The sequence below is a fragment of the Suncus etruscus genome, chromosome 9 (genome assembly GCF_024139225.1).
Source record: "Suncus etruscus isolate mSunEtr1 chromosome 9, mSunEtr1.pri.cur, whole genome shotgun sequence".
In the NCBI taxonomy this organism is placed as follows: Eukaryota; Metazoa; Chordata; class Mammalia; order Eulipotyphla; family Soricidae; genus Suncus; species Suncus etruscus.
In genome coordinates, this window is record NC_064856.1 from 27,192,864 (window position 1) to 27,209,778 (window position 16,915).

The window sequence follows — 16,915 nt, forward strand, 5'->3', positions numbered from 1 at the left end:
TTGCGAGGGTGCTTCATGCACTCACATCTTGCAATATTTCTCCAAGCTCCTGGTTCTCAATATTTATTTTTGGGTAGTTACACCCAGCAGTGCTCAGGGCTTACTCCTGGCTTACTTCTGCTCAGGGAGAACTCCTGGAGGGACTCAAGGAACTATATGGGGTGTTGGGGATCCAACCTGGGATAGTAGGTGCATTACAAGTGCTGTATTATCTCTCCATCTCCCAATTCTGAGTATTAATTTGCTGTCTCACCACAGGCAATTTTCTTAACTGCTTTGAGCCTCCATTTCCTTCTGCCTCTGAAAATGGGAGGGGGATTCATTAAGTCTTCTTCACAGATGGTGGTGGGGAGGAAAAGAGGTACTTAGAGTACCTGGCACCAAAAATTCACCATTATGGTCCAGAGGTGAAGTGATTGGCCCAAGGTCACAGAGCTGGGAAATGGCAGTCCTGGGACTGGAAACCAGAAGTGCCTGACTCCCAGGCAAATGCTCATTCATTCGTACACTGCAGAGCTTCCATTTTCCTATAAAGGAGGTTAATCGTTTCCATCTCACGGACTCGTTGATTGCCAAGCTAGAAATGTGTCTGGCACGTAGTAAGCCCTTTAAATACCATTGTGGTGGTGTTTGTGTTGTGTTTCCTGGATAATGCCTCAAGGAAGATAAAGCATAGATCCTGCCCTGCATCGGCTGTGCTGAGAGAAGGGGGAGGCAGGACGCGGGTTACTGGCCTCCCTGGTGATCACTGGGGTTGGCGCTGGTTACTGCAGGTTGGGAGGATGGAAAGGGCACCCAGGTGGCTTCCTCCCCCACTGTGCAGTTGAAGAGTCCAAAGACCAGGGAGGAAAGAAAAAAGGTCTTCACTCTGGGTCCCACAGCCCCACTGAGGCCTAAACCTCCTCTTCTCCAGATTACAGGTCAGAGTCAAGGTCTTGGCCTGAATAAGTGGAGGCCAGCAAGGCCCTCCTCTGAGGTTGTGTCCCTGCCTCCACACTCCTTGCTTGGCACTGAGCATTCCTCGTGCTTTCCATCTCATTTAGCTTCACATCCATTTAGGGACAAAGGGCCTTACTTTACAGCTGAGGAAGCAAACTCATTTGGACCTCTGCCTGTGGCCCAAAGGAAGAGAGTGAAGCTGCCACCACTATCCCCTCCACTGCCCCAAAGGTCCAATGTGTCATCCAGGGAGTATCTCATGCAATTCCCTAGTTCCTTCAGTCCCAGGGAGTCATCCTGGAGAAGGGTAAAAGACAGAGCCTGGGGGTCAGGGACTAGGATGGCACCTCAGAAGAGGGGATGACTGGGCTCAGAATAGAGGTCTCCTACCTTTTCCCTTAGGGACTTTTACACAGAAGTTCCCATGATTGCTCCTCCTTTCTTAGAATCACTCAGTGGCCCCCTGGAAATAGACCTTTAAGAGAACAAACACTGACCCCCAGTTGTATTTGAGACTCCTGAGCATTTTACCCCCAACTATACCTGAGACTCCTGAGGGTTCTACCTCAGGCTGTACCTGAGACTTTCTAGGGTTCCACCCTCCAACCTACCTTTAACTCCTAACATCTCCATCCTAGGGGTGTGCATCTTTCTCTTTGGTGAACTCTAGGATGGAAGGCTGTTTAGAAGGGCCTAGAACGAAACTATAAGTGATTGTGTTGTGTGATCCTGATCTGGCAAAATCAATCAGTAAATGCACAAAATAAAACACCCAGAGGCAGGCCAAAGAGATAGCATGGAGGTAAGGCATTTGCCTTTCATGCAGAAGGTCATTGGTTCGAATCCCGGCATCCCATATGGGTCCCCGAGCCTGTCAGGAGCGATTTCTGAGCAGACAGCCAGGAGTAACCCCTGAGCACTGCCGGGTGTGACCCAAAAACCAAAACAAACAAACAAACAAACAAACAAAAACCACCAAAAAAACCACCCAGAGGTCTCACCCCAGTCCCTTACTTTCAGACAATTCTCAGAGCTTTGCAGTTTGCAAAACCCCAAACCCTGTGTGTCTGTGGTTTCCTGTGTGTCTGGGGTCATGCCTGACTGGTGTAAGCCCTTTTTTTTCTTCTCAAAATGGGGCTCCCCCAGCCCCCACTCTCTGAGTCAGCTGGGCCTGCCCGCCCAGGATGGGCGGGGCTATTGATTCGGTTACCAGCACCTCCTTAAAGCCCCTGGGGACAGCTGCAGCTGGACCAGCCAGCCTCACCATGAACCCCTGGCAACCCCTTGTCCTGGTGCTCGTGGCTCTGAGTGGCTGTTTGGCAGCTCCCAGACCACACCAGCCCAGGCTGGTTGTCTTCCCAAAAGACCTTCGGAGCAACCTCACCGACAAGCAGCTGGCAGAGGTAAGCAAGGCAGTCCAGTGCTTGGAGGAGTTGGCCAGGAGCAGCCAGGAGGGCAGAGGGCCTCAGAGAAAAGATACTTTGGGGGCTTTTTGGTAGTGATGATCATGCTAGGACCACTGAGCCCCAGAACAAAAAAAAGCTCTGGAGGGTTCTGAGGATGTCTGGGAAGTGATGGGCACAAATGGACTGATGAGGGGCTAGAACAGGTAGGGCATTTGCCTTGTGTGGCCAAACAACTTTGATCCCCTGCTCCCCCTATGGTCTACGGAGCACTGCCAGGAGTGATTCCTGATGGCAAAAGCTAGGAGTAACCCCTGAACACTGCCAGCTGTGGTCCAGGAACAGAAAACAAACAAACAGAATGAAAGGGCATGATGAGAGTTTCTGGCTTGGGCCATGGGAGTTCCCGGTGGAAGAGCTAGCGGGGTCTGGAGTGGGCAGGGCCTGAGGGTGAAGCGGGGTAAAGGTTAGGGGTCCTGAGTAGGTACTGTGGGGAACTGAGGCAGTGCCCAGAGCCAGTGCCCCGACTGTGGTGTCCATGGCTCGCTCCCCTGGGTGGCGCATCCTCTGGCAATGAAGTCTGTGGCCTGCATCCCCAGGAGTATCTCTTCCGCTATGGCTACACCCGCCTGGCGGAGCTGAACCAGGACCAGATAGGGTCGGCGCTGAAGAGGCTCCAGCAACGCCTGAGTCTGCCAGTGACAGGGGAGTTGGACAGTGCCACCCTGGAGGCCATCAAAACCCCACGCTGCGGCGTCCCAGACCTGGGCAGATTTCAGACATTTGAGGGCGACCTCAAGTGGCATCACCACAACATCACGTACTGGTGCGTGGCTGGCTCTGCGGGGAGGGAGAGCAAGGCGAGGGCGGTGCCCATGGGCGTTTGGGACATGATGTGATTCTGGGGACAAGGGGCTCCACCTTGGAGCTTGCATTTCCTTCTTCTTGGAGGACATGGGCATTGGGAGGAGCTCCCTTGAGGAAGGTGTTGAGGGTCCCTGGTTGCACAGAGTCCAGGAGCTTGGTGCAAAAAAAAAAAAAAAAAAAAAGATAAAAGGGGGTGCCTGGCTGGGGCGCTCCCTGCTGACCCCTCTCGGCCTGCTTCCTCCTGCAGGATCCAAAACTACTCAGAAGATTTGCCCCGGGATATCATTGATGACGCCTTTGCCCGAGCCTTTGCGGTCTGGAGTGAGGTGACTCCGCTCACCTTTACCCGAGTCTATGGCCCCGAAGCAGACATCGTCATCCAGTTTGGAGCTGCGGGTGAGAAGAGGGAAGCCAAGAGGTTTTCTGGGCCCAGGGCAAGAGGGCAAGGATGCGGACCTCCCTTGACGGTCTCCACTCTTGTCGCTCCCCTGCCTGTCCCATACCATGTAGGCTTTCCTCCAAGCACTTACCCACTCGGCCTGCACTTGGACAGTGGCAGCCTGTGCCACCCTACCCTGCCAACTGTCTTCTCTCTCTGTCTCTTCAGAACACGGAGATGGGTATCCTTTCGACGGGAAGAACGGGCTCCTGGCACACGCCTTTCCCCCAGGCGATGGCATTCAAGGGGATGCCCACTTCGATGAAGATGAGTTGTGGACGCTGGGCCAAGGCGTTGGTGAGATGCGGGTCTCAGCCCCCATTGCCTCCTTTGTTCATAAGCTTCATGAACACTGACTCCCCGCTTCTCCTGCAGTGATTCCCACCCGCTACGGAAACGCAGACGGCGCCCCCTGCCACTTTCCCTTTGTATTCGAGGGCCAGTCCTATACATCTTGCACCACGAATGGGCGCTCGGATGACCTCAGCTGGTGCAGTACCACTGCCAACTTCGACAAAGACTGTCAGTTCGGCTTCTGCCCCAGTGAAAGTGAGTGCACCTGAATAGGTCCAGGGCCCTAGGGCGTTGCTTGTTTCACTTATCATTGTTGTAGGGCTCACTCCTGGGCCCACTTTCTATAAAGAAGGGAGCCATGTGGGAGCCGGAATGATAGCATAGTGGGGTGGGCCTTGCATGCGACTGACCTGAGTTTAATTCCCAGCATCCCATATGTACCCCTGAGCACCACAAGCAGTGATTCCTGAGTGCAGAGCCAGGAGTAACTTCTTAGCACATTGATGGGTGTGATCCAAAACCAAAAACTGACCATGTGGTGCTAGGGAGACTTTCACTGCTCTGCCATATGATCTCATGACTGCGGGTACTCTGTGTGGCCTCTAAGTCACACTTGGTGCTCCTGTTCTCTGAACCCACGTTCCTCATCTGTGAAAGGAAAGAGGTCTGGAGCCTGCAGACAGGGCTGGCATGCTTGTGGCACTCCAGGGTAATGTTTTGGCATCTCCAGGACTCTACACCGAGTACGGCAATGGGGAAGGCAAAGCTTGCGTGTTTCCCTTCATCTTCGAGGGCCGCTCCTACTCCACCTGCACTGTGGCTGGACGCAACGATGGCTACCGCTGGTGTGCCACCACCTCCAACTATGACCAGGACAAGCTCTTTGGCTTCTGCCCCACCAGAGGTACCACATTCTCCAGCCCCCTAACCCTCAGATTCCTTGTCTCCTCCCTTCTCCATTGAGGGATGGTGAAAGCTGCCCCATATTGATAGGATTCTCCTCCACCCTAGGTTTCTGCTGTTACCATCCACTAAACTGGGCCTGTAGACTGTTGCCTTTCCTTTTTCCTTTAAAAACATTTATTTTGGGGCCAGAGCGATAGCACAGTAGTAAGGCATTTGCCTTGCATACAGCCCACCTGGGATGGGTGCTGAGAGTCTGCCAGAAGTGAATTCTGAGTGCAGAGCCAGGAATAACCCCTGACAATGCTCAGTGTGACTCAAACTCCCCTAAATAAATAAAAACACTTATTTTTTTTAGGCTAGAGTGATAGTACAGTGGGTAGGGCATTTGCCTTGCACATAGCTTACCCTAGTTCTATACCTAGCTTTCCTGATAGTCCTCTGAACACTGCCAGGAGTAACTCCTGAACATTGCCAGCTGTGGCCTTCCCAAATAAATACTATTTTTTGTTTGTTTTTGGGTCACACTCAGTGATGCTCAGGGGTTACTCCTGGTTATGCGCTCAGAAATTGCTCCTGGCTAGGGAACCATATGAGATGCTGGGGATTGAACCAGGTCCATCTTGGATCTGCCAAGTGCAAGGCAAACGCCCTACCACTGCGCTATTGCGCCAGCCCCAAATACATTTATTTTTTAACTTTTCTTTGGGGGGCCCATGCCTGCAGTGTTCAGGGACCACATAATACCCAGAGATTGAACCCAGGGGCTCACACTGTGTGTAGGATTCTTGCCTCGCATGTGGTTGACCCAGGTTCATTTTCTGACACTCCATATGGTTCCCCAACACCCAGTAGGAGTGATCCCTAAGCACAGAGCCAGGAGTAAGTACTGAGCATGGCCAGATAAGGCCTTTACCAAAATAAATAAAGCATCTGCTTCAACCCTCTTGAGCCCCACCCTTGTTTTTCTTTGGTCTCCAGTATTATGCACCTGTCTGAGGTCTTAGTAGAGCCCCACAGCGCCCCCTACATTATACTCCATGAGCTACATCCCCAGCTCTCAACTTGGTCTATTTGAGGCCACCAGGAGAAATAGTCTAGGACAGGGGTCTCAAACTCAATTTACCTGGGGGCCGCAGGAGGCAAAGTCGGGGTGAGGCAGGGCCGCATAAGGGATTTCGCTTACCGAATATTCACAATAAAAAAATCGCATTAGTAAGAAAAAAAATCGAAAAATATTGCATTAAACATTTGCATACCCCGAACGAAACTGCTCGGGGTATGCGAATGTTTTTTTTGTTTTTTTTGTTTTTTTTTTTTGGTTTTTGGGCCACACCCGGCAGTGCTCAGGGGTCACTTCTGGCTGTCTGCTCAGAAATAGCTCCTGGCAGGCACGGGGGACCATATGGGACACCGGGATTCGAACCAACCACCTTTGGTCCTGGATCGGCTGCTTGCAAGGCAAACGCCACTGTGCTGTCTCTCTGGGCCCGGGGTATGCGAATGTTTAATGCGAATTTTTTTACTTACTAATGTGATTTTTATTGCGATTATTCGGTAAGCGAATAATCGCGAATACTGCGATATTTGAAGGCCGGCCACGGGCCACAAAATGTTGTACGGAGGGCCTCAAATGGCCCACGGGCTGCGAGTTTGAGACCCCTGGTCTAGGAGGTTGTCTTCATCTCAGCAACCCCAGTTTAAATCCCCTGGCACCACTTATGGCCTTCTGAGTATCACCAGGGCTTCTTCCAAAAAAAAAAAAAAAAAAAAAAGCCAGGAGTACACTCTGAGCACTGCCAGGTGTGGTTCCGACCCTTTCCAAATAAGAAATATAAAATAAGCCAAAGATTTTCTAGCTTCTTATTGGGGTTCTTTAACTCAACTGAGGTTCTGGGTTTCCATAGTTGACTCCATAGTGACTGGTGGCAATGCAGCAGGAGAAATGTGTGCCTTTCCCTTCACCTTCCTGGGCAAGGAGTACTCGGCCTGCACCAGAGATGGCCGTACAGATGGCCTCCTCTGGTGTGCTACCACCCCAAACTTCGACACAGACAAAAAGTGGGGCTTTTGTCCTGACCAAGGTGAGCATGGCTTTGTTGTCCCGGGGATGGGAATTGGGCTGAGAGCTGGGTTCAGGGTCCAAATCCTGGCTTCCTTTTTCCTTCAGGGTACAGCCTGTTCCTTGTGGCTGCGCATGAGTTTGGCCATGCACTGGGATTGGACCATTCATCTGTGCCCAGCGCGCTCATGTACCCCATGTACAGTTTCACTGAAGAGCCCCCCCTTGATAAGGATGATGTAGAGGGAATCCAGAAACTCTATGGTAAGGCTGTGGGGTAAGGATGGAAGGAGGCAAGGAAGGGGGAAGCCCAACTATGATTTCGAGGCTGGGAAGAAAGGGAAACTGGTATCCTAACTTTTATCTGTAGGGAGAGGCACATGTGGCCAGTTGTTACCAGAGCAGTGTTTGGAAATGGTGCCAGAGACAGACTGGCTTCCAGGTGGAGGAATGACTCCAATCCCTGGCTCTACATAGTCTCCGGAGCACTGAGCAAAGAGTAGTCCCTGAGCATCACTGGGTGTGGTTTTCCCCAGACAGACAGATAAATCTTCTGCTGTGGGCCAGAGTGATAGCACAGCAGGTTGGGCATTCACCTTGCATACAGCAACCACGTTCTATCCCTTGTAACCCATATAATCCCCTGAGCACTGCCAGGAATAATTCCTGAGCGCAGAGCTGGGAGTCACCCCTGAGCATCTCCCAGATGTGGCCCCAAAACAAAAACAAAAACCTTCTGTAAACACACAGTGAATGGCAAAGAAACAGAAACAACTCAATAGGAAAAACAAGTCAGTTTAGCTGCTTCCTGGCTGAACGGCCTTGAATATTACCCCTTAATTTCCTCATCTGTTCTATAACAGTACCTGTCTCATAGGGGAGTGTGGATAGTAAAGTGAATCAGAATAGTTTTGGGTAGATTTTATTGTGTTTATCTCTGTTGTTGTTAATATTACTTTTTTTTATTGCTTTAAAAGATGGGGTATTGGGGATGGGGAGAGATAGTATAGTGGATAGGACACTTGTCTTGCACACTTTTGACCTGAGAATCGATCTCTGGCATCCCAGGTGGTTTTCCCAAGCACCACCAGGAGTAATTCTTGAATGTAGAGCCAGGAAAAACTCCTGAACATTGCCAGGTGTGGACAAAAAAATATATATAAATAAATAATAGGGGGCCCGGAGAGATAGCACAGCGGTGTTTGCCTTGCAAGCAGCCGATCCAGGACCAAAGGTGGATGGTTCGAATCCCGGTGTCCCATATGGTCCCCCGTGCCTGCCAGGAGCTATTTCTGAGCAGACAGCCAGGAGTAACCCCTGAGCACTGCTGGGTGTGGCCCAAAGACCAAAAATAAATAAATAAATAAATAAATAATAGGATATTGACTAAAGAAATAACTTAATGGGCTGAGCATATGTTTTGCATGCAGGAGGCCCTGAGCATTTTGTACTTTTGTTTTGTTTTGTTTTGGTTTTGGTTTATATTTTCGGGCCACTGTGTTCAGGGTTTATTCCTAGCTCTGGGCTCAAATATCACTTCAGGTGCCAGTGAGTGGAGCAGGAGTGAAAAAGGCAAGAGTGGGATAAGATCATATAAGGTGCTGAGGATTGAATCAGGGTCAGCTTTTTACCTGCTGTGCTATCTCTCCAGCCCTAAGGCCTGAGTTTGGTTCCTGGCACCACATGGTCCCTCAAGTACTGCCACAGCAGCCTTCATATAGAGCTTGGAGTAGTCCCCGAGCATTTCTACACCCACAAAAGAGGAGATACTCAGAGTTTTTTGTCATAGGGTTTCTTTGAAAAGCAAAAGAGCTGGTCTGATTTTTATAAAGCTCTCAGTATCATTGGGCACTGAATTTGAATGCTCAGAAAATACTTCCAGAGGATACAGCTCAGTGCATGTTTGAAGCTCTAGGTTTAATCCCCACCTCATCCAAATAAAACCACACTGCCCTCCCAACCTAAGGGAGGAGGACTTCCTGTCTGCCTGTGCTCTGAGCTTCCAGAATGGGGTAGGCCAACCAAGGGTTTGGATAACTAACACTGGAAAGCAAATTGTTAAATAAAGTGCTTTCCAGTGGTCAAAGAAAGATAGGCTATACAGGGTCTAAAGTCAGGGAGAGGGCCAGAGCAATATGATTCTCTAAGCCTGCCAGGACTGGGCTGGAGGGACAGTATAGCATGTAAGACACTTACCTTACACCTGGCCAACCTCGGTTTGGTTTGATCCCAGGCAGCCCAAATAGTATCCCCTGCATCTCATCAAGAATAAGCACAGCCAAGAGTAAGCACTGGGCACAGCTAGGTATGATTCCAAGAAAACAAACTGACCAATAAGCCAAGCCCACCAGAGCTCACCCCTGAGTGCAGAGCCAGGAGTAACCCCTGAGCATTGCTGGGTGTGGCTAAAAATTAACAAACAAAATAAAATCAGAGTTATGAGGCTCATGATAGGTTTTCAGGGAGTAGATGGCACATGGACACAGAGATAATCAGGATTGGGGGTATTTCATTTGGGGTCTCTTTTCAGGTGTTCGCCCTACATCTCAACCACAGCCTCAACCACAACCAACTACCATCACACCTGAACCCCAGCCCACTGCTCCCCCAACTGTGTGTCCTACGGGGCCTCCCACAGCCCGCCCCTCTGAGCAGCCCACTGTGGGGCCCACGGGTGCCCCTTCACCTGGTCCCACTGGCCCCCCCACTGCTGGCCCTTCAGCAGCCCCTACTATGCCATTGGATCCTGATGAAGAGATCTGCCAAGTGAACATATTTGATGCTATCTCAGAGATCCAGGGGCATCTGCATGTCTTCAGGGATGGGTGAGAGCCGGGCTGGGTGACCGAGGAAGGGGTTGGAGAAGGGATCCATCCTGTCTCCCCAACACTGGCCTTCCGAGGAAGTTCAATGCTCCCCGTACCCATGTTCCCAGGAGGTACTGGAAACTGTCAAGAAACACCAGAGATAGGCTGCAGGGGCCTTTCCTTATCAAGGACACCTGGCCAGCGTTGCCCACTACACTGGACTCTGTCTATGAGGATCCACTAAGCAAGAAGCTTTTCTTCTTCTCTGGTTCGTTTTCTCCTTTACCCTACCCCACCCCTTCCCATCACTTCTGGGGGATCCCAAAGGCAGAGAAACCTAGAATTGTATTAGAAAAAGGCACCCCCTCCTGACCAGCACACTCAGGTACATTTGGCTGACACTGGGACTAAGGGATAGCACAGGTCATTTGCCGTGTGGCTGACTTGGGTTCGATCCCCGGTATCCCATAGTTTTGTGAGCCTGCCAGGAGTGATTTCTAAGCTCAGAGCATCGTCAGGTGTGGCCCCCAAACAAACAAACAAACAAACAAATATGACAGATACTTAAGTGCTGCCCAGTTGCTCACCATGAGAGGCTGCCCTTGCTCCTGGCCCTTGGAACAAGCAGAGCTGGGAAGGGACCTGGCCGGATCCCCCTTTTATACATTTAAAATGAATGTATAAAATAATACATAAAATATATGTAGTAAAATTTAATTTTAAAATACAAAATAATATATAAAATAAGAAATGTATAAAATAAATGGCCCCACCCACCCCCACCCGTTGCCCCTTAGACTAACATGTGACCCTTCTCCCCTGCAGGGCGACAAGTGTGGGTGTACACAGGAACGTCGGTGCTAGGACCCAGGCGTCTGGACAAGCTGGGCTTGGGCCCCAACGTGGCCCAAGTCACTGGGGTTCTCCCCCAGGGCAGGGGTAAAGCGCTTCTGTTCAGCCTGGATCGCTTCTGGAGGTGAGCGCCGCCGCTGCCGCAGGCTGCCGGCAGGGGGAGCCCGGGCGCCGCCTCACACCTGTCTCCTTGCTGCCTTCTTGCAGGTTTGACTTGAAGACACAGAAGGTTGATGCCCAGAGCGCCACCCTAGTGGACGAGCTGTTCCCTGGGGTGCCTTTGAATGCGCACGACATCTTTTGGTACCAAGGTGAGGGCTGAAGATGGGATTCAGAGGTTCCTTACTTGTCCAAACATAACACCCTTGCTCGATTCCTAACCTGCTTTAGTGTTAAGTCAAACTCTTTTTTTGTTTGTTTGTTTTAGGGGCATATCCTGTGGTGCTTAGTGTTTATTCCCGTTTTTGCACTCAGAAATTACTCCTGGTAGGAGAAGGAGACCATATGGTGTTCTGGGGGTTGAACCCTGGCCTGCCACATGCAAGGCAAATGCCCTACCGCTGTACTATTGTTCTGTTCCCAGTGTTAAGTAAAATTCTAGATTAAAAAAAAAAAGGCAGGATCCAAAAAAACCAGACAAACAAACAAAAAAGTGCTGGAGCGGTAGCGCAGCGGCGATAGGGCGCTACCCTTGTAACGCCTTGCATGCATTGACCCAGGATGGACCTTAGTTCAATCCCTGGCGTCCATATTGTCCCCCAAGCCAGGAGCGATTTTTGAGCGCATAGCCAGGAGTAACCCCTTAGCTCCCAACCCCTTGGCTCCCAAAAAACCAAAACCAAAACAAAACAAAACTAAACAAAAAGACAGGATCCCCTTAGACTGATGTAAGTGCCCCGGCACAGATAAGTTCTGATGGAGGTGGAAGGGGGCATCCCTACCTCCTGCAGTGACCCAAGGGCATGACCAAAACGAGAACCCAGATTTCCTGTCCTCCATGGAAGCTCTTTCCTCACATGGTTTGCAAGAAGAAAGACGTTGAGACTGTAATTACAAGTTGTACTATACATGAAGCCTCAGTTTTTGTATCTTTAAAATGGGGGTTATTAGGAATTACATGTCCCTTCTCACTGTTGACTGAGAAAGTGCATTGAAAGTTCTTGCCAAAAGATTCACTTTCACCATCTCCTTTGCAAACACACTAATCCAAGTCATGTAGGATATATAGTGCCTTTATCATATTTTGTGGGAGTAAGAGTGGAGGATAGAGGTCTGGGGTCACCCCACAGACCTATCTCAAGGTCAAAGAATTTCTCAATCCTCTCACTATCCTGTCTTTTTTGTTGCCCATACCCCGATTTGGGACTGGGCTCAAATTTGGAGCCCACATACTATGCATGTACTCTAGTCTTTAAGTAATCTTCCTTGACCCCTACTTATGAACATATCAAGTTCATTCCTCGTCTAGGGTGCCTGGTTGTCTCCTCAGCCCAAAAGATTCCACCCTCAGTGGCCACTAGTTGCCTTTTGTTCTTCATGTCTCAGTACTAAGGCTGTGTGGGATGTGGTCTCCCCCAAAAGGCCTTTACTGGGGGGCCACACCCAGCAATGCTCAGAGCTTATTCCTGACTCTGTGCTCAGGGGACTCCTGGTGGGGCTTGAGGGGTACCAGGGAATCAAATCTGAATTGGACATATGCAAGACAAGTACCTTACCCACTGAATTATTGCTCTGGGCCTCTCACAGAAGGTGCATGTCTAATGATAATCAGATTGGCACCTTTGACCTTCATCCAGCAGGGTAGGGCAGAGAATGAGACAAACAAATGCATAAAGAGACAAAAACACAGACTGTCCACACTTTAGGGATATTGGTGGTCTCATTGGCATGCCATTTAGTCAATGCTACTCCCCACAGAATAGCCATTAGTGAAGCTGACAGAGACATTAAGGACAGATAGTCAACACATCAACATTCACTAAGTACATGTTTTTTTTATTTTAGTTTGTGTTGGTCACACTGGCAGCGCTCAGGGGTTACTCCTTGCTCTGTGCTCAGAAATTGCTCCTGGCAGGCTCTGGGGACCATATGGGATGCCAGGGATTGAACCTAGTTCGTCCTGAGTCAGCCATGTACAAAGGCAAACACCCTACCACTGTGCTATCACTCTGGCTCCTAATAGGCACATGAAGAGCAGAGGCTGGGGTATTTCACAAAGCCTATCTAAAGGCAGCCTTAAAATATAAAGTTGTGAGACTAGAGAGATAGTTCAGTAGATAAGGTACTTATTTTGCAAGAAGCTGCCTGGATTCAATCCCTGGCATCACATAAAGTTCTTTGAGCACTGCCAGAGTGACTCTGAACACAGATCCAGAGGTAACCCCTGAGCATTGCTGGGAATGGCCTCAATATATATATATATATATATATATATATATATATATATATATATATATATATATATATATATATATATATATATATATATATATATATTGTGAGTTCCTATTCTATTTTTGCCCAGGCTGCTTGTACATTGAAGACCCTAGACCAGTGGTTGGCAACCTGCGGCTTGCCAGCCACATGTGGCTCTTTACACTTTTAATTTGGCTCTTCTGTGTGCCGGGCAGCTGCTCCAGGCGTCAGGACTCTGCTTCAAGCCTCTGTCAGTTTGCGCCCTGTGTGGCTCTCAAAATAAATTTCAATCGTGGTTTTGGCGAGATTTGGCTCAGTTGAAAAAAAAGATTGCCGACCACTGCCCTAGACAGTCTTATTCTGTTTGTCTGGCTCATTTGCATTTATTTGTCATCTATTCTGTTCTATTCTTTCCTGGTTGGTTGCAGTTTGCAAATCTTCTGTTTTCTACAACCTAAACCATTTTACCCTGGAGAATATCCTAATCTTGGGCTTTGAGGAAAAATGGAGAGGTTCTATGAGAACCTGGGAACAATTTGTAAGTTATAGGCCAGATGATTGTTGTGCTGTTCCAGAACTGATTCTCAAGTTTTTGGATGTGTATGGAACAAGTGGGGGCTCATTCTGTGTACCCCTTTGTCCTACAGGGAAAGCTTACTTCTGCAAGGATGAATTCTTCTGGAGGGTGATTTCCTGGTCTGATGTGAACAAAGTGGACAGAGTGGGCTACGTGACCTTCGACCTTCTACAGTGCCCTGAGAACTAGAATGTTCTATACTTTCACACTGTTCTGCACTTTCACACTGCAGGGTGGGTGGGTGGACCAACAGCTGAGGAAGGAGCCAGCTTGCTGGCTACAAACTGGGGATCTAGATGACAAGGAGGAGTGGACTTGGGCAAGGCCCACTTTTCACATCTTTTTTTATTGGTATCTTTTTAATAAAATTAATAATAATAACTTTAATAATCTTTTTAATAAACTTAATTCTTGGACTCTTTTTTTTTTTTTTTTTTTTTGGTTTTTGGGCCACACCCGTTTGACGCTCAGGGGTTACTCCTGGCTATGTGCTCAGAAATCGCCCCTGGCTTGGGGGGACCATATGGGACGCCGGGGGATCGAACCGCGGTTCTTCCTTGGCTAGCGCTTGCAAGGCAGACACCTTACCTCCAGCGCCACCTACCCGAGCCCTCTTGGACTCTTTTTTAAAATTAATTCACCATGAGATATACAGTTACAAAGTTGTTGATGGTTGTTTCAGTCATACAATATTCCAATACCCATCCTTTTACCAGTGCACATTTCCCACCACGATTGTCGCCAATTTCCCTCCTGTCCCCCTCTCCCAGCCTTCCTCTATGCAGATATCTCCACCTCTCCCTCCCTCCCTCCCTCCCTCCCTCCCTCCCTCCCTCCCTCCCTCCCTTCCTTCCTTCCTTCCTTCCTTCCTTCCTTCCTTCCTTCCTTCCTTCCTTCCTTCCTTCCTTCCTTCCTTCCTTCCTCCCTCCCTTCCTTCCTCCCTCCCTCTATAGTTAATATCTTCCTCCCTCCCTCTCTCCTTCCCTCCCTCCCTTCCCTTTTTGCCTTTTAGGTACCATGATTTGGATTCCTTTGCCTAGAGGAGCAGATTCATTCACAGATGTTTTAGGGAAAATCAAAGAATCAAGATTACAGCCAAAGCAGGTGAAACAGAAAGGAGTTTATTAGCATGAACCAAGAGTTCATTCAGGTAGCCCTGGAAACTCTCAGTCCTGAACAAAGGGTCCAATCCATTTTTATATCTTCAAAAGCTGGAGCAAACAAGAAAGCAGGTTTACATGAGCAAAATCACAGTTAAGACTGATGTAGCTTTGAAAAACAAAGGCTTTTTGTTTTGTTTGTTTTTGGGCCACACCTGGCCCAGGGGTTACTCCTGGCTCTGCTCTCAGGGATTGATCCTGGCAGGCTCAGGAGACCATCTGAGATGCCAGAATTGAACCCAGGTCGGCCCTGGGTTGGCCGCGCACATGGCAAAGGTCCTACTTATTGTGCTATCATTCTGGCCCAGAACAAAGGGTTTTACATTAAATTAATTAATTGTTTCGCTTTAGTTTCTATGCTCTAGTGACTCAGTTACTTTCATACCCATAAATCGTCTCTGCCTTGTTTTCACCTCTTGTTGTGACCATAAATATTCACCACCTTGTTTTTCTCATTGATGCTTGTAAGTCCTTGTCAACAGTTTCTCAATCCATAGTTTTCCTCAATTTCCCTCACATATTCGAGTTTGTATATGGATTGAAGGATTGCATGCTTACTCTGTGTGTGTGTGCCAGACATTTCATCAATATTGACATTTAGTTCTTCCTATCAGGGAGGTAGGCTGTATTTACTAAGAGGAAGTGGCCAGTTTAGAATTTATTCTTCACACACCCCTTTACATGGATGGACCCAGGCCCTAGGCTGGGTTTTGAGCATAGAAGGATGAAGTGGATAGTTTCTTAAGGACTTCTTAGTGATCGTTCCATATCAGGGTACATCAAACTCTCCTCAGAACATGTCTCAAATGCAGACTTTATACCATATCCAGAGTCCAATTTGATTTCACAGGTGATTCTGAGGCACAAAGGAAGGTGGCAAGAGTATAACCCCTCATCAGGAAGAGAAAGGAGGTGACTGTGTGCCATGGTTACAGCCAGGGAATGTTTTCCAGGTACCATGACCTCAGTTGTAGCCCTGGTTCTAGAAGGAGCAACATCTTCCTGAGCCTGCCAACTGTCTTTGGAGAGGGTATTTTACAACAACCACTGGCCCTAAAAATCACAATTCTCACACATGTGTGCACAAACCAAAACATAGGAGATGCTGAGGGCTGTATTGGATTCATCGAGAGAAATAGCCACTAACTAGAGTACTGGGAACAAGGTGGCTATGCCAACTCTGGATTATGGGCTAAGTGCTGGTCTCTATCCTTGGCCTGCCCTGATACATGCTGGGCTCCATTTTATGTGCTTGGTCATAGTTAATAACTTTAAGCAGTCCTAGGATGCAGGATTGACTCCTACCTTCTAAGTACTACTGCTGTCAGCAGTATCCTGACTCCTGTCTTTCTTTTTCTTTTGCTTTTTTTTTTTTTTTTTTTTTTTGCTTTTTTTTTGGGTCACACCTGGCAGGGCTCAGGCTCTACACTCAGAAATCGCTCCTGGCAGGCTAGGGGGACCATATAAATGCTGGGATTTGAACCACCATCCTTCTACATGCAAGGCAAACATCCTACTTCCATGCTATCTCTCTGGCCCTGACTCCTGTCTTTTAAAATGAGGAAACTGAGGCACAGAGTAAATCTCCCAGCTAGTGAGAGAGTGGGGCAGAAGAAAATAGGTATTTAGGACAAAGGCTGGAAGAGCAAAAGTAGGGGGTGCTGGGGAACAAAGTGCCTTGAAACATGGACTGTATGATTTGAGCAGGTGGAGGGAGCAGGGGTATTTTGGGATGGTTGAGCGAGGCATGGTGGTCTGGGGCAGAGAGTGGCACACAACCATCAGGGAAAAGGAGTTGAGAGCTGGAGCCTTTGGGATAGCAGAGAACCTTGCCTGAAGAGCCAGTGTAGAAGAATTCGGAGTGTGTCAGAGTTGTTCATCTTCATGCCACCCTTGGCATTTCTTCTGAAAACCCTCTGGAACCCTGGCTTTCTCTGGCTGTGGGGTTATTTTTCTAATTCTCTTTTTTTTTGGTGGGGGGGCCACACCCGGCAGTGCTCAGGGGTTACTCCTGGCTATCTGCTCAGAAATAGCTCCTGGCAGGCACGGGGGACCATATGGGACACCGGGATTCGAACCAACCACGCTTGGTCCTGGATCGGCTGCTTTCAAGGCAAACACCGCTGTGCTATCTCTCCGGGCCCTATTTTTCTAATTCTCACCCTCAGACACAGTGAAATGGCTACGAGGGCACAGA

The 16,915-nt window shown here is 48.9% G+C and overlaps 1 protein-coding gene across 1 annotated transcript; it reads left to right on the plus strand.

Annotated features, from left to right (window-relative positions):
* The first annotated feature begins 2,204 nt into the window (after positions 1 to 2,204).
* Positions 2,205 to 13,747, plus strand: MMP9 (matrix metallopeptidase 9). Its single transcript, XM_049779199.1, has 13 exons — positions 2,205 to 2,342; positions 2,942 to 3,168; positions 3,457 to 3,605; positions 3,817 to 3,945; positions 4,024 to 4,197; positions 4,673 to 4,846; positions 6,753 to 6,929; positions 7,016 to 7,171; positions 9,438 to 9,732; positions 9,843 to 9,982; positions 10,540 to 10,690; positions 10,774 to 10,877; positions 13,629 to 13,747. Exons 1-13 carry the CDS (start codon positions 2,205 to 2,207, stop codon positions 13,745 to 13,747), a joined length of 2,133 nt encoding a protein of 710 aa, XP_049635156.1.
* The last annotated feature ends 3,168 nt before the right edge of the window (positions 13,748 to 16,915 follow it).

Excerpts from the sequence above, each read along its gene's own strand:
- MMP9 (XM_049779199.1), top strand. The coding sequence starts at position 2,205 with ATGAACCCCTGGCAACCCCTTGTCCTGGTGCTCGTGGCTCTGAGTGGC. Across the intron at positions 2,343-2,941 it reads CCGACAAGCAGCTGGCAGAG|GAGTATCTCTTCCGCTATGG; the intron begins GTAAGCAAGGCA and ends CTGCATCCCCAG. Across the intron at positions 10,878-13,628 it reads CGACATCTTTTGGTACCAAG|GGAAAGCTTACTTCTGCAAG; the intron begins GTGAGGGCTGAA and ends TTTGTCCTACAG.